Below are 25664 nucleotides of genomic sequence, written 5' to 3'. Positions count from 1 at the left end.
GACAGCACGCCGGAGCCGCTCTCCGGCCGGATCTTTCTCCTTGGGATCATCGCCTTGGGGCTCTGCACGCGGATCGTCACGCCTGGAGCGGTGGCCACGCCCCGGGGCTGGGAGGTGCCGCCAATGTTCACTAGCGCATGAGTGTGTTGCGGGACGGCCCGAGGGGGTAGGTCGACACGTCCCTTTACCGCCGCAGCCCAGGACGTCTCACCCGCGGACCCCTCGAGCTCTGGGACCACCAGAAAGGGGTTATCCCAAGGCCCCTCGTGGCCCTCGGGGAGCAGCCCCCACTAGCTGAAGCGTGGCATCCTCTCGGCGAAGGCCTCCTTGCTCGTGTAGTTTTACAGAGGGAGCCCCTCCCAGGGAGCATGCTTGCCTCTCCGCCGGTGAAGATTCGGAGTATCCTGTGCTACTTCTTGAGCTTGCGTTGGTTTTCCCTTGAAGAGGAAAGTGTGATGCACCAAAGTAGAGATAAGTATTTCCCTCAGTTAAGAACCAAGGTATCAATCCAGTAGGAGAAGAATGCGCAAATCACCAATACATGCACAAACAATCAAACACTTGCACCCAACGTGATAAAAGGGGTTGTCAATCCCTTCACGGTCACTTGCAAAGGTGAGATCTGATAGAGATAGATAAATAAAACTAAACAAAAGATAAAATATTTTTCGGTTTTTTGGTTTATAGATCTGAAAGTAAAAGATTGCAAAATAGTAGATCGGAAACTAATATGATGGAAAATAGACCCGAAGGCCATATGTTTCACTAGAGGCTTCTCTCATAATAGCAAATAATATGGTGGGTGAACAAATTACCGTCGAGCAATTGATAGAAAAGCAAAGTTATGACGATATCCAAGGCAATGATTATGTAATATAGGCATCACGCCTGTGTCAAGTAGACCGACTCCTACCTGCATCTACTACTATTACTCCACACATCGACCGACTCCTGCCTGCATCTAGAGTATTAAGTTCATAAAGAACAGAGTAACACTTTAAGTAAGATGACATGATGTAGAGGAATAAACTCAAGCAATATGATGTAAACCCTATCTTTTTATCCTCGATGGCAGCAATACAATACGTGCCTCGCTACCCCTACTTTGTCATTGGGTGAGGACACCGCAAGATTGAACCCAAAGCTAAGCACTTCTCCCATTGCAAGAAAAACCAATCTAGTTGGCCAAACCAAACTGATAGTTCGAAGAGAAATACAAAGATATCAAATCATGCATATAAGAATTCAGAGAAGATTCAAATAATATTCATAGATAAGCTGATCATAAATCCACAATTCATTGGATCTCGACAAACACACCGCAAAAGAAGATTACATCGGATAGATCTCCAAGAACATCGAGGAGAACATGGTATTGAGAATCAAAGAGAGAGAAGAAGCCATCTAGCTACTAGCTATGGACCTGTAGGTCTGTGGTAAACTACTCACGCTTCATCGGAAGGGCAATAGGGTTGATGTAGATGCCCTCCATGATCGAATCCCCCTCCGGCAGGATGCCAGAAAAGGCCCCAAGATGGGATCTCACGGGAACAGAAGGTTGCGGCGGTGGAAAAGTGTTTTCGTGGATGCCTCTGGTTGTTTGGGAATATATGTGAATATATAGGAGGCAGAACTAGGTCAGGGGGATCACGAGGGGCCCACAAGGCAGGGGTCGCGCCCTCCCCCCTTGTCGCCGCCTCGTGGCTCTTCTGACTTGAACTCCAAGTCTCCTGGGTGTCTTCTGGTCCAAGAAAAATTATCGCGAAAGTTTTATTCCGTTTGGACTCCGTTTGGTATTCCTTTTCTGCGAAGCTCAAAAACAAGGAAAAACAGAAACTGGCACTGGGCTCTAGGTTAATAAGTTAGTCCCAAAAATAATATAAAATAGCATATTAATGCATATAAAACATCCAAAACAGATAATATAATAGCATGGAACAATAAAAAATTATAGATACGTTGGAGACGTATCATCCCGCTCATCACGTCGGGGGGCAGGCAACCCGTTTGGAGCTTCATAGCATCTCCAGGGCTAGCGAAGGTCCACATGGGGGCGAGAATGGCGCTGGAGCAGGGCAATTCACCGACGGATGAACTCCCTCACCACCATCGTCACCGTCAATCCCGCCTCCCTCAGGTTGGCCATCCTCGCTGGGACCCGCGATAGCCTCGGGTCAGCGAGCCTCTTGTGTCCCCACCCAGAGCTTGCCTCCGCCGGGGACGACGGGGTTTGCAATAAGGGACAGAACCGAGCCGTGTCAATGTATACCCATTGCTGCCGGAAGCCCACCACATCGGGGCGGATCTCCATGTCGATGCCTTCTCCCACCGTCAAGCTCACGGCGCAAAGCGACACGCACCCGAAGCGATGTGTATCGGCGTTTAGCCGCAGAAAGAAGAAGTGGCGGAGCAGCGCCACCGAGGGGGCGACGCCCACGAAGGCCTCGCACGGGAATGCGAAGGAGGAAAGGATGGGAACAAATTTTGAGTCAAGGAGCAACACATGAACCTGATAATGCGAAAGCACGACATTGAAGAAGTCTGAGAATGGAGGCAGCAAGCCGGAGAAGAGGGCGTGGAGGTGAATGGCGATGGTGGTGGCTTCCAGCTTGGTGGAAGGCCGCAAAGCGGGCCAAATCTTCGTCGCCCTCCACTCGTTGGAGTCGGCCGCGATCATCGGGAGGACCTTGTCGAGCCCCTCGCGGTTGAGCACCGTGGATCGACCCAGCGCGGGCTCCAGCCCCGCTCGGCTGCCCGCCGCCGCTACGACCTTGCTCCTCTTGTTCAGGGGTGACATGGCGGCAATGGAACAGGAGCGGCGCAGGACCCTACGGGAAGGGCGCAAGCTTTCTCGAGAAGGAAGGTGTTGTGGATGGGCGCGCAATAAGGTAATGGCGGCCGCACGCCTCGCATGACCGGCTTTATGTCAGTCCAGACGGATGCCGAGGCATCGTGGGGAAGTGGGGGCGTCCCACGCCCCATCGCGTGCCACGCGTCGCACCTGGCCCGCAGGTGGATAGGGCCCGCACCGTTTCGCCCCCTACCTCAATGGGCGGGGCCGCGCGCGTCGCAGGCCCGTGGGCTACTGTCGGGCCCGTGGGACTAGGGGTACCCAGGCCCATCTGCCTGTGGCCCATCGCGTGGCACCGTCGGAAGGCCCGACGCGGCCTAGCTCCAAGGCTCCGCGAACAACACCCTCCCGAGGGCCCTCGCCTGGCGAGGCGAGCGTCAGCAAGGGTCATCAGGTGCCCACGAGGGATTCATGCGGGGCGGCCTCCCAAGGCCCCTCGCGGGGCGGATATCTCTTGGCTCGCCACCCCGCCTCGCGATGCACGTGGGTGACGCGAGCCACGATGAGCGGAGCCAGAAGGGCGCTAGCGGACGCGTATAAGGATGCTTTCATCTTTGGTGCTAAGGAGGCAAGGACGGTACGCAGGTTCCCAAAGCAATCCCTAAAGGTTGCCACTTTGGTGGAAGAAGGCCAGGGCAGCGGCTCGCCAGGGCAGAGGTTAGCACCGAGCCCACCACCGCGTCATGGCGGAAGGCTATGGCAAGCGAAGACCATCTTTAGTCATGATAGTATGTACTCCTGTCCCCCTTCGAAATTGGCCGCTGTGGTATCCCTTCCCGCCTAGAGATTTCGGGGAAAAGGGTCAAGGCCAGTATAAGTATAGGCTAGTCTCCACCATAGAAGGGGGTCGAACCTTGAGCCCTCCTAAGGCAGTTCATCCTTGTACTCTCATGTTCATCCTCCCTCGCGAGGCAATCCTCACAAAGTACGAGTAGAGTCTTACACCGCAAGGTGGCCCGAACCTGGGTAAGTCGCCGTGTTGTGTCTTTCTTCCTCTCGCACGAGCACGTCGGTGCGCCGCTGTGAGGCAGTGAGTAGCGGGGCGTAGTTTGATGGAGTTTTTCGCACACACCTTAGAGTTTGAATTTTTCCTTGGGTCCCGGAGCCTTGATTCCAACCGTTACGACATCTAGGGAGGTGAAAATGATTTTTAGAAGGATTACTGCTTGATTTGTGATTTCGTGTACCGCAGAACCCAATAAAAGTGTAGCTGTGCCAAACCTTTTTATGGCCAGAACTTGTGTGGCCGGTAACAGCACAAGCACATCCCAGGAGCCAGGGAGCAGAAGAAGCGAGGGAAGCAACACCCACACGGAACTCGCGGAAGCGAGCAGAAAATTATCGGTTTATCACCTATCGAGCTCCCGCGAGAGACGATGGGAAGCGCAGGAGCGCTGCTCTCCCACCCCCCACCGCAACTCGGCAGCATCCTCCTCCGTCGCCACCACATCTCTCTTCCCCATCTCTCCTCATACATGCCCGAGCCCCTCCATTGCCGCCGCCGGCACCTTCGCTGTTCCGCCGTTGAGGGGAGCAGCAGCCAGGACACGAATTTGCCAGCGTCTCAAAGAGAAGAGTCTCCATCGAGCAGCCTCGGCGCCACCCTCCAAGATCCACTTCCAGGACGTGGTACGCCTCTAGCCTCTTCTTGTGCTTTCTTGGTATATTGTTCTGTTGAGATCTCAGAGGCATCTGAGCTTTACTATTCCCTCCGTTCCTAAATATAAATCTTTGTAGAGATTTTAATATAGACTACATATGGATGTGTATAGACATATTTTATAGTGTAGATTCACTCATTTTGCTCCATATGTATATTGGAACCTCTAGAAAGACTTGTATTTAGTCCATATTGGAACCTCCGTATGTAGTCCATTAGTTTAGTTGGAACTCGCAAGTCAGGAGTATTAGTGGAACGATTGATTGGGCAATTGGAGGGTTTGTTTCAGAGGATCTGCACTTGAATGTCTTCTAAATTTTCTGAGAAAGTTCTCGAACGATGCTATACGTACATAGCTTTTGTCCGATTTAGCCAATAAAATTCACCCTTTATTGAAAAAAGCTTTTTTCCGATTTCCGTCCGACGCTACAATCAAGCCATTCATGTCTCTGACCAAAGTGCAGTACGCCGTTCGATTTTTATTGTACTGAGTTCGGATCAGAGGTATTGTACTGTGGTAGTTTTGAAAATTTTGACTCAAAGAGAAATTGATTGTTAAATGTCAAGAATATGGCATTTATGATATGTTTCAACTTTTACCTTCTTGTCACTACCGTGTCAACCTTTGATAAATGCAACAGCAACAAAGCCTTTGGTAAATGCAGCGCTAAAACAATGGAAATTATCACCCGTACTTTAATTAAAAGCGACAATATAAAAAATGGTCTTACATTTTGGAACGGGGGGAGTAGTATATATGAAAGAGGATAGGCACAGGCTGAAATAAAGCTGTACACTAGAATTATTGATTGTTTGACTTTGAGGAACTATTAGTTCACTAGTGTTAACCCTTTTCAGCTGGATAAAAGAATATGATGCACTTTTATTGTTCTAGCATTACGAAACACAATCTTGATAGACAAGTACTATAGGAAAATCCATCTCATAATGTGCCTTTTTTAACTGGTCATAACTACATCTTATCTTATTAATTATTATGCCTTGGTGGAATTTATTTCTGGAATATGTTGACAGCTCAAATGTATCTTGTACAGTCGAAAATGATTCTTTTGAAGGTGTCACACAGGAAGAAGATCAGAGTAGTCTATATAATTTTCTTTATCCAAGCAAAGAGCTACTTCCAGATGATAAGGAAATGAGTATATTTGATCATCTAGAGGAACTTCGTGCGAGGATATTTATATCAGTATTGGCTGTTGGAGCTTCAATAATTGGTTGTTTTGCTTTCTCCAAAGATATAATTAAGATTCTTGAAGCGCCTGTTAGTGTTCAGGGTGTCAGATTTTTGCAGCTCTCCCCTGGAGAATTTTTCTTTACAACATTGAAGGTGAACTGCTCTGCACTTAGTATTTTGTTGATATTATTCTTGTAGTTTTTTTAGACCATTAATAATATTCTTGGCTTTGAAGGTGAACCTTTAAGGCCAAGTCACATTTCTTATTTTAATGTTCTAGTAATATTGCATTGTGAAGTTATTCATGGTATACATAGTGTACAGCTTGGGGACTCTGCCACGTGCATAAACATCTGCTACAATACAACGATATGAACTGAGCAATCCAAATAGGTCTTACCGTCTTTTTTCCGATAAAGTTGCTTTTATTAAATTAAAATGTAGCATCCATCGGATACAAAGCATAATGTGTGACACCCGGCCTTTGCATGACTAGGATGCACACAACCAACGCTAAGAGTCTCACAAAGTAAAAAAAGACATAAAGACAAAAGTAAAGTCACATGAGATCGAAACTATGTTGTAAGAACGTCTAATCGACTAGATGGGGGTGGGTGAATAGGAGATTTTTACGAAACTATTTGAAAAAGCTATTTTTTCGAAGAACAATGAACTAAACAGAACTGAAATATAACTGACTGAAGAAAACTAGAGTACGCAATCAATTAGAACTAGAACAAAGTCATCAGAGTAGATAGCATGCACAACAACATAACAGAACATGTAAACAAGTCTAACGTAAAGACAGATACACTTCAGTACCAAAACTCTGAATATTAAACAGTGCGTAAGTAAATGGAGCGGAACAGATAAGTATTTAGTGAAAGACTTCCAGAAGAGGGAGGATTAAATTCTTCAGAAGATACAAATTATTGAAAGTAAACAACAACAACAACAACAACAAAGCCTTTAGCCCCAAACAAGTTGGGGTAAGCTAGAACTGAAACAGATAAGATCTTGCAACCAACTCTTGGTTCTGGCACATGGATAGCTAGCTTTCACTTGAGCACCTTTGTCCATGGCTAGTTCTTTGGTGATATTCCAGTCATTCAGATCTCTCTTTACGGACTCCTAATATGTCAAGTTTGGTCTACCTTGACCTTTGATGACATTATCAGCACGCTTTAGCCATCCGCTATGCACTGGAGCTTCTGGAGGCCTGTGCTGAATATGCCCAAACCATCTCAGAAGATGCTGGACAAGCTTCTCTACAATTGGTCCTACCCCAACTATAAAGTAAATAGAGATGAATAATATAGAACCAGTAGCTCGGTGAAGACAAGAATTTGTTGCCCCAGTTCGAGTTGCTATGACAAATACAAGAAGACCTGTCTGGTTGGAAGGTTGAGATTTAACTTAGAAGACCAATTTCTTCACCCTATTCTCTTTGAGCTAAGATCATTTAGACGTCGCCCAATCACTCATGGTATCTTCAAGATAGATCTCCCGGACTTTCACATACTTGTTCTTCGGCATTCCGCAATCACTTGGATTTCAGAACCGACACCTATCCGTCTTGAAGATCACAGTCATCAATAGTAACAAGTCTTCAATGAATTCGAACAGGTTCTTCAGTGATGCTCAATCACTTCGGCTATTAGTCATTGGTTTTTTCCTTAGGATTCACTCAAAGGCTTAGGGAGGAGGGGTTGCTCAGACAACACTTGTCTAAATTTCACACGGAGCAGCCAACCAACTTATGGTGGAGGATGGGGGCTATTTATAACTGAGGCCGCAACTCGAGGGCCGATGTGATTGTTGGACAGAACGCACCCACAGACGTGTTATCGCCAGCTGGCACAACAGTTGAAAATTTGAACTCTCAAATTTCTCACGATAAGGGAACCAAACAGCTGGATTCCTAATTCCTCAGCGAGGACTTTGACTAAGATATGCCAAAGAATATCATCTCGCACACCGAAGAAAACACCCTGCGCTAAAAAATATTTCCGAAATCTTCAGTTGAAGAAATAGGTTGTGATTGAGCACACTTTGTAAGTATTGTCTTCCTAACACCTCGACCCCCTTGACCGTATGGTTTGCCCTATGACTTAGAAAGGAATAAAAAGAACTAGTAAAGAGCTAAGTCTTCACACTTCAGTTCCTCGGCTAATTCTTCTAAAGGGCGCACCAAAACCTTTAATGTTTCCTTCACATTTTTAGCAGTCACTATCATTGGTTAAACCAAATCTTCAGGGACTTTCACCTATGTATACTCACAAACACATTAGGCCCTACCACTTTTGTCGTCAATACTCTAAAACCACAAAGGGGCACTGGATGCACTTACATATGCCTATGTCGGGGGTGGTGGAGGCCTATCCGGAGACTATGCTGTCACATATGTTGGGGTAAAAACCTCCTTGGGTACTTGGGCACTTGCTCCAACTGTGTACAAACTTCCATGAACAGTGGTCGGTACTCCATTCGATGTAGCATAGACCACCTAGAAAGCAAGTGCCCCCTTTCGATACTCCATTCGGTGTAGCACATACAATGGGAGATAACCTGCATGGGAGAAGAGTTTTTATCATTAAAACCATATAATTTCTACATAGCCAAAGCGATCATAGTAAGGCAAACGCTCCCAACCTTATTAGTGTACAGAACATTTTGGGTATGCCGTCGAGCCAGTGACCGTTGTTGACAGATACAAATTTGGTGCTATTTGGATCACTGACCATGTAGAATGCGCGAACTTGCAGTGAGAGAAGAGGTGTTTGATTGTCTCGCAAGAGCAGAAAAACTACACTTCTTGCTTCCTTGCGAGTTGTGATGAGCGAGGTTGTCCTTAGCCAGCACAACACCTCTGCAAAGGTACCATGTGAAAATCTTAACTTTTAGCGGTATCTTGGACTCCAGATTTGTTTATTATTGTCCACTGGAATCTCCGAGTGTGCTATGAGGGTGAAAGCACACGGTACATAGAGTCGACCATAGAGGACCCATGTTCTGTAAGATTCCAGCAAAACTCATCCCGGCCTTGTGTCAGGATTATCGCATCCAACTAAGATAGTAGATGTTGCCATGACACGAGGCGGGGGCCGATCAAATCCTTCCCAAAGGATACATCCAGAGGGGAGGAGCTCGGAACTTGTGCAAGAGTATCATTCTTATCGCGTGCAATGCGGTACAAAGCTAGATATTGTTCTCGAAGCGTGGCGTTTCCTAGCCACTTGTCCTCCCGTAATCAAATCTCTGAGCTGTCTTTCATCGCGAAGGTACCAAAGCGAAAAAAGGTGTTCTTTTGCCACCATCAGTCCTGCCCAAAAATGCAAACCCATAGGCTTCCAGCATGCCTGAGACACAACCTTTGGGCCTAAGTACTTATTATGAAAGATGGTTGGCCAGACACCATCCTTGGTAAGAAGCTTGTACAACTATTTACTAAGGCATTTTTTGACCTGGTGGTCCTGTATACCTAGTCCTCCCTGATCTTTTTGTCGACAAACCACACTCCATTCAGTTAGCCTATATTTTGTCTTTTGACTATCCCCCTGCTAAAAGAATCTGGATCTATAGTAATCCAACCTCCCCAGGACCCCTTTTTGAGAGTTGGAAAAATGAGAGCATATAGAGAACCGTGTTTGTGACAACAAAATTGTTCAAGACAAGTCGTCCTCCACCAGAGACCAACTTGCCTTTCCAACCGCTTGATCATTTCTCTATGCGCTCTTTGACATGTTTTAGTGAGGCGTCAATAATGAATCGGAATTCCCAAGTATCTAATAGGGAATTGGCCTTGTGCACAACCGAACAGGTCGACGTTTGTTTAGCAGTCTCATTGACTTCTTCAGAACGGAATAATTTGCTTTTATGGAAATTGATTTTCAGACCTGACATATGCTCAAAAGCTGAAAGCAAAAGTTCCAGGTTTGTAGCCTTTCCGAGGTCAAGTTCCATTAAAGAATCGTGTCATCGGCGTATTGTAGAATTGAGAGGCCCCCATCCACAAGGTGTGGCACTACCCCTGCAATTTGGTCGTCCTGTTTGGCACGTTTGATCAAAATAGCCAACATTTCTGCAACGATGTTGAATAGCATTGGACACAAAGGGTCGCCCTGACATAGTCCCTTTTTGTCTGGAAGTAATGGCGACATCATCATTGACTTTTATAGCCACACTACGTCTAGTGATGAAATTATCAACATACTAGCACACTATCACCAACAGTCTCTTGCATAGAATATGAAAATCTTCACTCGCATGGTTGGGAAGCTAAATTTGAATTTCACTTCTGGGGGCACATTTTCACATATTTTACAATCAGAATGCGAAGATACAACAAACCAGATTGTCCTATGTGCCTGCACAAAAGCACTTGATAAATATCTCGGATTGACGGAGCTATTTGCACAGAAGTTTCTTGATGCTGAGTGTGGTAGGCACTAGTAGCAAGGTTTCTGAGAAGGAAAGGGATGTAAATCTTAAAAATGTGTAATATTTTCACATCAGTAAAATACACTGGTATATTTTTTTCAAATCAATTTATTAGTTGCTATGGGTTAGTGATTGATACTACGCTCTCACAAATTTAATTCTAGAAACTTCTGCATGATATTGCTAGCTAGTGATGCAAACTTACATAAGAACATGTGAGTAACTTGAATGTTAGTACATAGGGTTGTACATGTGACTGCAGCAATGGAATAAATGTGCACTCTTCTATCCTTGAAAAAGGTGGCTAACTATGCAAGGCACAAACTACTACACATACCAGTCTATAAACTGCTCCAAAGACCACTGGATTTCATATTAGTTATTAGTCTATATGAAAAACAGTAATATGTATGTTACTCCTTGTGTATCCGATTTTAATCAGCATGCATCCTTCTTCCATGGTTATATGTCAAAGCAAATTAAGTAATGCTTTTCTTTATTATTTTTGATATTCTTCAGGTCTCTGGTTATTGTGGCCTCCTAATCGGAAGTCCTATAATTTTGTACGAGATCATAGCATTTGTTCTCCCTGGTTTAACCAAGGACGAGCGGAAATTCCTAGGGCCCATTGTTTTGGGTTCTTCAGTTCTGTTCTACCTTGGCATTTTATTCTCCTACACTGTTCTTGCTCCAGCAGCATTGAACTTCTTCGTGAATTATGCCGAAGGAGCGGTGGAATCGATATGGTCAATAGACCAGTACTTTGAGTTCGTACTTGTGCTTCTGTTCAGCACAGGATTATCTTTTCAGGTAAACATGGCCTCTATACTTAGAACATGATATTAAGTTGGGTGTTGGAAAGTGTTCCTTTGCTTACAATTGTACCAAAATTAAACATTGGATCATGTAATGTTCTGTCTAAGTTTATGTACACGGATGTTCATGTGGCAGACATTGCTGAGAATCCACTTCATTGTAGGTTTACTAGGTTGTTGCAAGGGCTTTAAAATGGTAGGTGTCATTTATGAAGACACTGGATTTCGTAACCACAAATAGGTTGTGTTGGATTAGGTCTCTATGTTCCCCGCAAAAAAGAAGAAAGGATTAAGTCTGTATGTGCAGACAAAGTTATACCTGTCAAGAAAGTTCTCCACCGGATCTAGTTTGTCATTTGTGTTTTGGACCTTGTCATGAGTGATCATGTGGACCAATTCATGAACAACTAGAAAGTATATTGTTACTCCCTCCATTCTAAAATACTTGTCGTGGTTTTTTCAAATTAATCATGTATGCTCCAGTCAGTAGCTGAATCTTGATAACTGGAATTGGCACTCGTGCATGTCCGAGTAAATCGTTATCTGATTATCAAAATGTGCATGTCCGAGTAAATCGTTATCTGATTATCAAAATGAGCTGGTGGTTTGCCTTTCCTTCCTTTGATAAGCAAATGGTACTATCATAGACCTGCACAGCAAATAGTACTATCATAGCTTGCTATCTATGTGCCAGAACCATGAGTTGGTCGTGAGATCTTATGGTTTCACCTCTAGCCTACCCTAACTATTTTTGGGATTAAAGGCTTTGTTGTTGTTGTTGTTGTTGTAATATATAGGAGAAATATAATGAATTTCCATGCTACTCTTTTCCAGGTCCCTGTGATCCAGCTGTTGCTGGGGCAAGTTGGACTGGTTTCCAGCGAACAAATGCTCTCAATCTGGAGGTATGTTGTTGTTGGTGCGGTGGTTGCTGCGGCTGTGCTTACGCCCTCGACTGATCCCTTGACTCAGATGCTTTTGGCGGGTCCACTGCTTGGTCTGTACTTGGGTGGTGCGTGGATGGTCAGGCTAACTGGGCGCTAACTGCAACAAGCGTTGTAGTGATTGGGTATTGTGTGTTAGAGCATGGTTAATAGTACAACCAACTGATGGCTATATGACGTTGCCATATCATCTATAGCCAACTTTGTAGCCTTCAAGTATACTAGTAAGATACAAAGATGTGCTACTTCATTAATACATGGCCCACCTCCCACTCACATAGTGCCTAGTAGCACGTGCTGCAGCTGGCTCCTTTTCTCTCTCCTCTTCTCTTCCCTCCACGGCAGCAGAAAAATTATATTTTAATCCTTACAGGCTGCTTACATAAGCTTATTATACTTGCTTATCTCCCACTCTCACATAGTGTACTAGAAATCATAGCTGTGTTGATTGGTCCGAGTGGTCACGGTCCCCCACTGTAACATAGTCTTGTATAAAATTAACCCGGCTGCTTCTCATCTACGAGCACATTATTTGGCCCTCTTCTGAGATTGAAGTATTTTATAAATAGGGTAACTACACTAGTGATGTATCATTTTTTTTACGGGGTAAATGAGTGTTTTATTCCAAAGGTGCAAAATTACAATCTACAGGCAAGATTTCCTCAATACATGGAGGCCATCTGTGAAGCCAATATGACTATACCTTGCCGAAGTATTTGCAACTCTATTATGACTCCGAAGAATATCTTGCTGAAGCATTTGCAACTTTGTTCTGACTATGAAGAAGTTTCTGTGGAATAAGGATCAGTTTGGTTGCTACCCTGGGCCACGTGCCTGGGAGAAAATGTTGCCTGCCTGCGCCTGAGATTTTGGTTTTTGTAGCCTGGCCGCACTGCTGTTTGGAGTTCACTAGGGATAAAAAATATATATAATAGTGACAAACGGCTTAGATCCTACTTATAAATAACTGGATTAGCTCTAGGCTAGTACCGCCACCCGCCCAGGCGACCAAAAGGTGACGTCTGGCAGGCTAATTATTTGCCTGGGTAGTTCAGGCCAGGCTTGCTCCAATTTTTTCAGGGCTATGTAACCAACGCCAGAGGCCCGGAAGCCACTCAAGTGGTCCGGCACGCCCATTATCCTTGATGAAGAGGATCAACCTGGCCGCACCATTGCGGTAGGGTGTTTGCCATTGTTGGTCTCCCCAACGATTCGCAACCTCAAGGTCACAAAGCTGTTAGTGGATGGTGGGGCCGGGTTGAATCTGATTTCCCCGGCAGTCATCACAAAGCTTTAGATAGGAGAAGAAGAGCTAGAGGTTACCGACACGTTTCAAGGAGTCAATCCCGGCAGGAGCCGTCCCAAGGGAAAGATTACGTTGCCGGTGGAAAGATTACGTTGCCGGTGACATTTGGGGGAGAACTGAACTACCGGACTGAGAAGATTGTGTTTGATGTAGTTGATCTCCCCCTGCCGTACAATGGGATTCTGGGACGCTCGGCCCTGGCTAAGTTTATGGCAGCATCCCACTATGCTTGTAACACTTTGAAGATGCCTGGGCCACTGGGAGTCATCACTATCCCATCAGATGAGAAGGATGCAATTATCTGCGTAGACAAGATGTACCGTGATGTTGTTGCGGCAGAGACTGCGGCAGCAGCAGCTCCTGCCAAGGAAAGCAAATGAAAGAAGAGGGATTGTAGGGCCTCCGGCAAGGAGTCCGGGAAGCATGCCCCCTCCGAGTGCATGGCACCCATTGACGACGCGCCAGAGTGTTCCAACAGCAAGAGATTCAAGGTTGCTGCACCCCAAGTGAAGAAGGTCCCGGCAGGGCTGGCTGGCGTTGATGGTACCTTCACCATCAGTGCCACCCTTGATGACAAATAGGAAAGAGCGCTCGTTGCCTTTCTGTGGGCGAATATCGATGTGTTTGTCTGGCGACCATCTGATATCCCCGGTGTTCCCAGGGAGGTAATCGAGCACCACCTTGTTGTCTTCCCACATGCCCGACCCGTCAAGCAGAGAGTTCAGAAGCAGGCCTTGGAGCGGCAGCAGTTCATCTCCGAAGAAATCAAGAAGCTAGAGGCAGCTGGTTTAGTCAGGGGAGTGCTGCACCCTACATGGTTGGCAAACCCAGTGGTGGTCCAGAAGGCGAATGGGAAATTGAGGCTTTGCATTGATTTCACAGATCTCAACAAGGCTTGCCCGAAGGACCGATTTCCGTTGCTGCGCATCGACCAGATCGTGAATTCCACATGAGGTTGTGATTTGCTCTCCTTTCTGGATGCATATTTCGGGTATCACCAGATCTTCATGTCCAAAGAAGATGAGGAGAAGACATCATTCATCACTCCATGTGGTATGTACTGTTTTGTTCGCATGCCTTTCGGATTAAAGAGTGCCGGGTCCACTTCTGCAAGAGCAGTCCAGATTGGTTTTGAGCCACAGTTGTCTAGAAATATAGAAGCTTATATGGATGATATTGTGGTCAAAACCAAGGATAAGGCCACCCTTATCCAGGATTTGAAAGAGACATTTGCTAATCTGCGCAAGATCAACTTGAAGTTTAACCTAGAGAAGTGTGTATTGGTGTTGCCTCCGGCAAGCTACTTGGATTCTTTGTGTCCCATCGGGCGATCGAAGCCAACCCGACAAGATCAAGGCCATTGAGCAGATCCAAGCGCCAAGGACAGTTAAAGATGTGAGGCACTTGACGGGATGCGTTGCCGTGCTAAGCAGATTCATTTCCAAGTCTGCCGAGCATGCCCTGCCATTATTCAAAATTTTGAAGAAGACATGGCATATGAAGTGGGCCCCAGAAGCAGATGCAGCTCTGCAAAAGAATTGAAGGCTTACCTATCGTCTGTGCCTACCTTGGTTGCACCCAAATCCCAGGAACCGTTATTGCTTTACTTGCCGGCAACCAACCAAGTGGTCAGTGCGGCCTTGGTAGCACAACGAGAGGTGGAGGAGGCAGAAAGTGGCTAGGTTACGGCAGAGTCAGAAAAGGATCACAACAACAGTGAGTACGACAATGAGAGCAACCTCAAGGACGCGGCAAGGAAGAAAGTGGTGCAGTGCCCAGTATATTTCTTCAGCTCCTTGTTACAAGGGGCTAGATCGATGTATTCTGGCGTGCAAAAGTTGATCTTTGGCCTCGTCATGGCCTCAAGGAAACTGCGCCACTACTTCCAAGCCCATGAGATCACGGTTGTCACTCGTTTTCTGTTGCAAAGGATACTCCGAAACCCTGAGGCTACTGGCAGAATAGTGGAGTGGGCTTTGGAGTTATCCAGCTTTGGTTTGAAGTTTGAGAGCACATCAACTATTCAGAGCAGGGCATTGGCAGAGTTTATTGCAGAATGGACGCCAACCCCTGATGAGGAAGTGACAGAAACAACTCTTTCCGACAAGGAATCATCCCAAGAATGGATTATGTATTTTGATGGTGCTTTTTCCCTACAAGGTGCAGGGGCTGGCATGCTCCTTGTTGCCTCCTCCTGGGAGCACTTGAAGTACGTCGTCCAGATGCACTTTGCCCAGGAAGAAGCCACCAACAATACAGCTGAGTATGAAGGGCTCCTCGCCGGGCTCAACATTGCAGCAGAATTGGGAATCAAGAAGTTGATCATTCGAGGAGATTCAAAGCTTGTGGTGAGACAAGTCAACAAAGATTATCAAAGCCCATTGATGGAAGCATACGTTGAGGAATTGAGGAGACTGGAGGAGCACTTACATGGGTTGCAAACAGAGCACGTACCACGTGCGGAAAACAGCATAGCTGATCACCTGTCAAAGTGTGCTGCACAGAAGCTTTCTGTGGAACCAGGAACTTTTGTTCTTCATCTCTCTCAGCCCTCCGTATCACCAGCCACAATGGCCCGGAAAAGGAGAAAGCTGGACTATGGTAAGCCTCTCCCGGCAGAGCCATCCTCTGCCGGCAGAGACCCTGCCAGAAACGACTCCTCACAGCCTGCCGGACTGCCCCCTCCAGCCGGGCCTATGGACCCCGCGAACGAGGCTGGTGCTCCTGCAGTCGAGGAGGTGCCGCTAGTCCTCGTTGCCGAGCCCCAGGCTCCAACTTGGGCAAAGCACATCGTCCGCTTCCTCCAAACCGGAGAACTTCCCGACAACTAGGATGAAGCTGAGAAAGTAGCCCGGAGGGCCAGTATGTATCAGTTTGTCGATGACACTCTATACAAAAGGAGGCCCAACGGTGTGAAATTGAAGTGTGTCTACCGGGAAGATGGAAAGGAACTGCTGGCTGAGATTCACAGAGGAATGTACGGCTCACATATTGGGTCAAGGGCATTAGTTGGGAAAGCATTCCGGCAAGGATTCTATTGGCCCACAGCCCTTCAAGATACAGTTGAGCTCGTCACAATATGTGAAGCCTGCCAGTTCCATTCCAAGAGAACACACCTGCCTGCCCAAGCCCTTCAGACAATCCCTCTGTCATGGCCATTTTCGGTCTGGGGGCTCGATATCCTCGGCCCCTTCCCCCGAGCAATCAGGGGCTTTGAATTCTTGTTCGTTCCCATCGACAAGTTTAAAAAGTGGCCGGAAGTGACTGTTGTGAGGAAGGTGACTGCTAAGTCAGCTATCAATTTCTTGAAAGAATTGGTGCGTCGTTTCGGAGTTCCGGCAAGGATCATCACTGACAACGGCACCCAGTTCACGAGCCACGCCTTCATGCAATATGTTCATGCCCTCGGATGCATGATCTCATTCGCTTTCGTGGCACACCCCCGGAGCAATGGACAAGCTGAGAGGGCGAACGCTGAAGTGCTTCGTGGACTCAAGACAAGGACTTTCAATACGCTGTAGAAGCACGACAGGTGGTGGATCGAGGAGCTGCCGGTAGTTCTCTGGTCCCTCAGAACGACACCTAACCGAGCTACCGGGCAGACTCCCTTCTCCCTGGTCTACGGGGCAGAAGCAGTTGTCCCCACGGAACTCATTTACGGGCCCCCTCGAGTGCTTGCCTACGATGAAGTAGCGCAGGATCAACACCGGCGTGACGACGCTGTGCTACTCGAGGAGAACCGTCTCCGGGCTGCTACGCATGCTACACGCTACCAGCAAGCCCTGCGTCGCTATCATAGCCGCAGGGTTCACGCCCGGTGTTTTGAGGAAGGTGACCTTGTTCTTAGGCGCGTCTAGTCCGCCAAGGGTACACACAAGTTATCACCAAAGTGGGAAGGCCCTTACCGGGTAGTACGAGTCACCAAACCTGGCGCAGTCTGTCTGGAGACCGGAGACGCACTACAAAAAAATACACTTCCGTGATGATACGTGTTTGTCACAGTAGGTCGCGTTTTCTATCATGCATGTACATCCATGACAAATTTATGACAGAATGAAGATAGTCATACCTATGCTGTCGTAGAAGTGTTCCATGACATTACCAAAATTATCATCACTGAAGTGTCCACTTCCATGACGATAAATCGCGCGTCATAGAAGTGCTTTCGTTAAGGATGACCGACACGTGGCATCCACTGTAACGGGACGCCGTTAAGCTATCGGGTCCGGTTTTGGATCCGATAACCCGCTAACAGCCACGACCAATGCCGATTTTCCACGTGTAAAATTCTCATTGGCCGACGGAACCACGCGTCAGCTCCGCGTTGGCACAGGTGTCACTCATCCAACGGTCGAGATGGGCCTATGATATGTTGACACGTGGACGGGCCCAAAAGTGGCCCATAAAGTTTAAATGGGCCGGCCCAACTAAAGGCCCACATGATTTAGCGGACCATAATGGGCCGGCCCAGCTAAAAGCCCACAAGATTTTGTAGACCATAATGGACCGGACCAGCTAAAGGCCCACAAGATTTAGCGGACCACAATGGGCAGCCCAGCTAAAGGCCCACAAGATTTTGCAGTCCATAATGGGCCAGCCCAGCTAAAGGTGCAACATTCTTAGTTAAGGCCCGTACGGCTAGTGTCAAATCGGCCCGTCACTTGTCATCACCACGGCCCATGGTCACTTCTGGCCCGTTAACAGTTCGCTAAGTATATGGGCCGAATTACAGCCCGGTGTATTTCCGGCCTGTTAAAGGTCCTGCTTCATTTGGGCCCATTTACAGGCCATTGAAACTTTTGGCCCATAAACGACCGTGAAGGATTTGGGTCATATTCGGCCATGTCTGACATTCGGCCTGTTAGAGGCCCACTATAGATTTGGGCCGGCATGTTGTGATTTTCGGCCTGTTAACGTCGGACGAAATCCATGGGCCATATGTGGCCCAACGTCACATCGGACCCATTAACGGCCCATATAAAAATGACGATAATCTAGCCCGACCGAACTTCCGGCCTGTTAAAGGCCCGTGTATTAGGTCGGTGCATTTACGGCTCGTCCGAATTTCGGCCTGTGAAAGATCCGCATCGTAAATGGGCCACCATTTTGGCCTGCTAAGACCAGTGGGTTATTTGGCACAATCAGGGCCCAATCTCACTTTCGGTCTATTAAAGGCCCATGTTTTTTATGGGCTTGAGATATTTACACTTGTAAACGGCCTATTGTTACTGAGGGCCCAAATTATGTTTAGGCCTGTTAAAGGCCCACTATGGGCACAGGCCTATCAGAAAAATGTGAAAGCTTATACTGATTTAGGCCCAGATATTTTTAGTGGGCTACATGCAAATTTCGACCCATAATCGTTTTTAGCCCAATTGGAATGGGCCCGACGAATGTTGGCATGTTGGGCTCCTACGAAGCTTTCGGCCGAATACATTACTAAGATAAACCTACACTAAACAAAAATAGCGTCGTAATTATTGCAGCCTTTGGCAGCATCATAAATGCTGTATCACAACAAAATAAATTCCAACTATACAACAAAAGGCCTGTTGGCATAAAGTTTACAGTCCTTGCAGATAAAAGCACCATCAGATGTATAGAAACACAGATCATTTGATCTGAGTGCTAATGTTTCAGGCTGTAGAATCTGATGGAGCAGCATGATCTTCACCTTTTTCCGCCATTGCTCTTGAACAACGAAGCGAATGTCTGATAGTCTGGTTTCAAAACCATTCATATCTTGACGACATTTGTCAACCACTATTCTTGTTTCCAAAACGACGTCCATTAGGGATTGGACTTGTGTCTGGAGCACAGATATATCACTCTGTCTAGCAGGAAGATTTTGTTCAGTAGGTGATTTGGACGAGGGTACCTTGACAACCAACCCAGAATTACGCAGGAAGGTGCTTTTTGCACTGTTAGTGGAGAGATAATGACGCACTGCAGCAAGAGGTGACATTGTGCCTGTGGTAGCCTCGTCACCTTCAGGTGGTTGTGGCTATTCAATCATTTGTTCCATAGCTTCCTGAAAGTTTGAACTTATAGATTAGTGTACGAGATAAGTTACTAATGAGACAAAAACAAACAAAGTAGGTTACACGTTTATACATAACTTATTTTGGTGAACTACTGTAATATATTAGCATGTATTGTAGTGCCAACTACATAATAAAATCACTTTCGGAACATATGTCCATGTAGTATGCCTACTGTATTGTCTATTTCCTCACATTCGTTGACATCTAAGGATAAAGAGACACAGTTTAAAGTAGGATGAACATAGTATGGCATCATTCATATCATGGGCAAACAGATATAAAATAAATAGACTATTTTATCATTGTGTGCGCACGTGAACTTAACAACTAGATTACAGATCAAGACCAAAAGAATATCCTTTATCTCTTTTAAACCATGTAAGGTGAAATGATACGTTAAGACAACTGTGTATAAAAGCGAATAGAGTAACTGACATTGGCTGCAAACCAAGTAGTTAAATGAACACATCACAGTATCAATCAGTGCAAAGGCAGGAGGAGTAAGGACTTACAATAGCGGCTTGAGCTGGTGTGCTCATGCCCTTCATCTTGCTGGTGTGGCAATCCTTGAAGATTTGCACTGCATTCGGTTCAGGTTTTTTTGGTCCGCACAGGCTTTCCTCTGTATTTGAAACAAGTCAATATAGATACGATAATATGGCACAAAAAGAAGAAGAAAGTAGCAGCTATTTACAAGAGCCTCGCAGTGTGCAATATAGCTACGAGATCCTGTTGTCTGTTGGAATTTCACTTTAGAACGATTGGTCTTGTTCTTCAAACAGTTAGCTTTGAAGAAGATACACTTGTAAGGCACATACATAAATACAAGTTCAATATGTGGTCTGATCAAATACATATAGCCTACCTGATACTTTGGATCAGACCAGTGTTAAATGAGGGCTGTCCAATCTTCATCTGTAATATATTCCACTGGAGATGTTTGGGCGATTTCATTGTTAGCCTTGCCTTCAAAGTGGGATTTTCTAAGGTGGTACCGATACTGTCGCAGAGCAGACTAGAAAACATGAGTGCGTGCTTGTTTAGTTGTATCATCTTTCGGATCCAACTTGAACCTCATCTGTTGAAAAAAGAATGTGAGTCTTATTAGGAGGAAGCTAGAAAGTATGGAACAGAGCAAGACAATATTACTAATTGCGATGAACAACATTACTTACAGATAAATGGTCAAGGAAGGTGTTAAATTGGGTATTGTCTTTCTCATTCCTGTACTGGATCAACGTTGGGAGGATACGTGCATGACACCTAACGGCAACGGCTACCTCTGATACTAACTTGGTTGACTCTGTAGCATCACGTGGCCTTTTTAAACCTGCCTCAAAATGGATCTCCATTCTTCTTCCTTTAGATTTTTTAATTTGTCAAGCATTATCCCTGGTGTCTGTTTCCACTTGCGCCGTGGTGCTAGTTCAACAATGAATATGGAAAGTGTTAGTGTACATCAAACTGTGAGAGTACATATAAAGGAGCATGCAACTACAACTTGACTCGGTTAGGTACCGTCTTGGTGTTGATGCTCATGAGGTTCATCTGATCTTGCCAAGTCCCGTTGTGTCAGCAGTGCTTCGGAAGTAGTGTTAGGTGTGAAGGCAGCTTGGGAACTGGCCAGTTCCGGAGCAAACGAACGAGTAACTCGTTGAGATGCTGGTACAGTTGAAGCGAATGCTCCAGCTGGTGGAGCAGGTGATACTGTGTTTGTAGATTTAGCCGGTGGACTTGGACCTTCTACTACACTATAAGTACCAGCAGAATCTGGATGGCAGATCCTTTTCCGTTTCACCCGACGAGCAAGCACCTGTGATGGTGGAGTAGGGGAGATGTGCTCATCATGTACACGTATGTTCTAGAAACAGGAACACGTGTCATATTCACATGCATTATGTGTAAAGTAAGCAGATACAATTCAACAAAGTTAGAAGCAATACAAGCTAGACATCATACGCAACATGCAACCACATATAATAGTGCTAAGTTAGAGCAAGCACCTGTGATGGTGGAGTAGGGGAGATGTGCTCATCATGTACACGTATGTTCTAGAAACAGGAACATGTGTCATATTCACAGGCATTATGTGTAAAGTAAGCAGATGCAATTCAACAAAGTTAGTAGCAATACAAGCTAGACATCATACGCAACATGCAACCACATATAATAGTGCCAAGTTAGAGCAAGCACCTGTGATGGTGGAGTAGGGGAGATGTGCTCATCATCTACACAGCTACGTTGACTGTCTAGCCTTGCATTGTCTTGCGAATCTTGTGGGAGGATGGCGGAGTAGAATCTGTAGAGAACCTCCGTTTCAGTTGCTCGGAAGGACCACCATCATCCAATGCCTTGCCAATTTCCTTCAGCTTTATTGATTTTGCATTGTGAGGTCAAACCGACAAGAAAAAGGAATATAATTCGCTCTTCAGAACTCATTCATGCATGATACTGACGAACACTACTCTGATGAAAGGCAAAGTCATGATACGAGGATGGAATATGTACAAAAAATGGATGGCTTGACATATTCACACCTATGATGTGGTAACTAAGCAGAAGGCACTTCAACAAATTAGAAGCACTGCAAACTAGACACCATATGAAAGGTGCAATCAATATCACTCTGCCAAGTTAAAACTGTCTCGTCATAGGTGGCGTTCGTCAAACTAGAAGCAATACGTATTAGAAATCATATTCAAGACGCAAACCAATATCACACTGCCAACTTAAAGGTGTCCCATCATAAGTGACTGATGCAGGATACACAAGAAGAGTAGTTTCATGTAAGAACATGGTGTGATAGACAGATATAGTATGTACCAAAAACAGGAAAGCGTGTCATATTCACACGTATCATGTGTAAGCTAAGCAGATGCAGTTTACACTAATTAGGAGCAATACAAGCTAGACACCATATGCAACATGCAACCAGATATCACACTGTCAAGTTAGAGCAAGCACCTTGGATGGTGGAGTAGGGAAGCGGAGACTTGGACCTTGTAATGCACTACCAGTACAAGGAGAATCGGTACAGACGCTCTGTTTACGTTGCTGCAGAGGACCACCATCATCGCCTTCCTTACTCTTTTCCTTCCTTTTTCTTGATTTTGCCTTGTCAAGTCAAACTCACAAGAAAAAGGAATAAAATTTGCTCTTCAGAACTCATTGATGCATGATACTGGCAAACACTACTTTCATGTAAGGCTTCCGTCTTGCTTTATTTCCCATGAATTGTGTTTTTGCAGTTACACTTAAATCTCACACCGCTAACATTGCTTCATCCCAGTGGAACTGCACAAATTTGATTGCACATTTACTGACCATGTGCTACTCTCATGACAGTAATACTAATGCTATTGTTCTGCATGTTAATCTAGTGGCAGTGTTGATGTGATGTGATACTACTTACTTAAGGACAATTTCATACTATCAATCTAGTGCCAATTATAACACAATAGATGCTGCTGTTAATCATACGCCACTGCAAATATCTGTCACTGTTTAACTAATCGTATTTCGTATTTGCGCAAACAGGGATGTCTGTCTCTATATCGTTTCCGGATGTCTGTCTCCGTATCGTTTCTGTCCGTGCAATCAAAAGCACACACCTCAGTTTTAGTAGAACTGCGCAAAATGAGATGGCTATCCCTCATTGCCATCGTCTAACCACCCGTCATTGGTAGAATGACCAACGCAATATAAAAGAAGTTGATTCGTACGTTTTACTTCCTGATTGCAGTGTAGGGACGAGCGAAAACAACTGCATCCTAGTCCGGAATGCACTTTCTACCAGTTCATCCATGGACCGAGGACTAGCTGGCATGGCTGGACGTCAGTTTTTTGAATAGGTGCGCGGACAAGAGGCATTGTGGTCTGCTTATTTCTGCAAATAGCGGTGCTTAAATTTGGTGGAATGCACAAGACTTTCAGCTGGTCAGTAGAATACATGGTTCAGTTCAGCATTCCAACTGAGAACACAATTATAATTAGTTATTCTGGAATGAGAGAACCTAACCCTGGATGGTGGCAACAAGAAAAAACCAGAGTGAACTCCAGGAAATTTAAGCCTGCCGGGAGGCCCTTTGCTCAGAGAAGCCTTGCTTGTTTTTTCCTGATTTGTAAACCTTCTCACAACTTTGTCTTTTACTGTGAACTAGTATATGTTTGTTATGTTCTATGAATCATTGAGATGTATAAAATTGCTTAACTTATGCTTTTCAAGTTTTTTATGAAGCCGAGTTTAATGTGAGTGTTCCACATGAACGCTGGACTAGCGTGTGAATGTTTGGAATTTACATTGTGGCCTCAGTTAACTGCATGAACCACTGTAACAAGATACATAGTTGCTTATATGTCAGACAGCAGATTGTTGATTGTTAGCTGGTCGATAGCCTAGTGTTGAAGCGAGCTGAGCCAATGTGCCGTGTTTTGCACAACTGCTTACAAGTGGGGTAGCACCAACAGTGTTTACAAGTACTTATGTATATGTCGGCGCACAGTTCTCGAACGAGTACTCTATTTCATCAAAACACACACTGATCGTATGATAAACCGTGACAACTTATGTCTTACCATGCCATATTCATGAAAACCTAGTGAGGACGCATCTGTTTCGGCAACAATTACGATGGTTCTCACATGATTCACGGGCACACAAAAGTAGCAACAGTTCCCATAGACGGATTCAAACAGAGTACTAGCCCTAGAGGGCTCGATAACAGGCAAGGTTCGGATAATTAGACACAATCCAAACTACTATTAAACACTAGCTGGGGCAACTATTTCATGCCTCGATCTAATTTGGGCTGGACACAAGACGGACCTTGCCATGAACATCATCGATGACGTCCGGCAGCAGCTCAATCCTGTGAACCTTCATGAAGACAACCTTGTGGCCTTGCCACTCATAAACTTGTTTGTGGAGGCATGCCACGTCATCTTCCTACGTAAGCTTCACAAGAACAGTATGCCTCACAAACGAAGGAGTAGCTTTGAACTTCTTGTGCTTCAGTACACCCTGGACAACACGCCTGACAACAGTGAGGCTGGAATACAACTCTTCATTGGTATAAGTGCAAATGGCTTCCAGGATCCAACAACCTAAAAACTCTGTTTTCCCAGTGCGTATATTCAGGTCATCCGCCTCATAGCGAGTGACATGTACAACCACACAATCCTTGTCTGCATCAGGGCTCTAATTGAAACAGAAACAAATTCTGAATTACTTTCCAGTATAAGAAACACAAGTTATTTAAATCACCATGTATAGCATGGCATCAAAGCTAATAAAATTTTGCATTATTCATCACCACATACTTAGATGAAAAACCACAATCGAGATCGGCAAAGAAGAAAATCACCTTGGGCAGCTCAGCGGGGGGGGGGGGGGGGGACACATCCTCGAAGGGGGAAAACTGCTCCTGCAGTGCCACGGGGGCTGTAACCTCAAACGGGGCATTGACCATCTCAGTAGTGGCCGTGAGCGTATCTGGGGTCGGCTCGGTGGCTGCCTCCATCTTCTTGGAGCTCTCTGTCTCGTGGGGATCAGCCTCCCGCGTCTGCTCCAATATCGGCAGATCTTTGCCTGGTTCTCCTTGGTCCATCATGAAACTGACGAATACTAGGAGACCACTAAAAGGAAAACACAATCGCAATGACAATGAAACAAAAAAGAGTGAGGATCGGTTACTGCTTTGCAAAAGTTCTTTTTTTTTCTCTGAACGAAAATATACCAACATCACGGATCCACTTACCTTCCCTTCGTTGGGAGAGAAGAACAATGGCAGATGTGAGTGTTGCCTTTCTTGAAGACGGCGAGGGAGAAGGGGATTCAGGGAAGAGTGAAATGATGGTTGCTTCGTCCGTCAAACTTAGACTGCGGGGAGGTGGGGTTTTGTGATACGACAGCTCGTTACTGCCGCTCTACGACCGGGGTGACTCTCCGCCTGCATACTGCCTTCTAATTTGGTGGATGGCATTTGGGCCCGCGCGCTGCATGGCCCGCATGTCGGTGAACAAAAGTATAACGACATTCATTAGAGGGAGACGTTTCGATGACCTAGGAGGAGCCTGAAGCGGTATTGTATCCACTATACTAGTAGTAATTGTTTTTCTGGGTAGCTGTAGAGTATCTCCACTGTACTAGTAGTAATTGTTTCTCTGGGCCCAGGACAAAACAGCCCATCCACCCTAGTAAATAGTAAAATCAATTCAAAAGTCCATATATTTACTGAATGAGAGGCGCTACCCACACCCAGCACACCGCCCCCCCAAAAAAACCTGGTTGTTCTTCTTCCTCCTCACTCCCACCCACCTCACGTCAGCTCGCTCCACTCGTACCCCCAAATTCCTCACCTCACTCCGACAGAAAACCCCAGCTCCCCTTCTTCCTCACTACTACAAAAAA

The 25664-nt window shown here is 45.8% G+C and overlaps 1 protein-coding gene across 3 annotated transcripts; it reads left to right on the top strand.

Annotated features, from left to right (window-relative positions):
* Window positions 1-4063: 4063 nt before the first annotated feature.
* On the top strand, window positions 4064-12181 carry LOC109776831 (sec-independent protein translocase protein TATC, chloroplastic). 3 transcript variants are annotated; one of them, XM_040403815.3, is made up of 4 exons: window positions 4064-4480; window positions 5599-5859; window positions 10666-10956; window positions 11796-12181. In XM_040403815.3, exons 1-4 carry the CDS (start codon window positions 4079-4081, stop codon window positions 12003-12005), a joined length of 1164 nt encoding a protein of 387 aa, XP_040259749.1. In that variant the 5' UTR covers window positions 4064-4078; the 3' UTR covers window positions 12006-12181. The 3 variants fall into 3 exon arrangements, with proteins under 3 accessions (XP_040259749.1, XP_020191087.1, XP_020191086.1); XM_020335498.4 differs by having other exon boundaries at window positions 4079-4480; window positions 5588-5859; XM_020335497.4 differs by having other exon boundaries at window positions 4079-4480; window positions 5567-5859.
* Window positions 12182-25664: the final 13483 nt, after the last annotated feature.

The sequence above is a fragment of the Aegilops tauschii genome, chromosome 3, assembly GCF_002575655.3.
Source record: "Aegilops tauschii subsp. strangulata cultivar AL8/78 chromosome 3, Aet v6.0, whole genome shotgun sequence".
Classification (NCBI taxonomy): Eukaryota; Viridiplantae; Streptophyta; class Magnoliopsida; order Poales; family Poaceae; genus Aegilops; species Aegilops tauschii.
The sequence above is the reverse complement of the archived record's forward strand: the minus strand, read 5'-3'. Positions and strand labels throughout refer to the sequence as shown.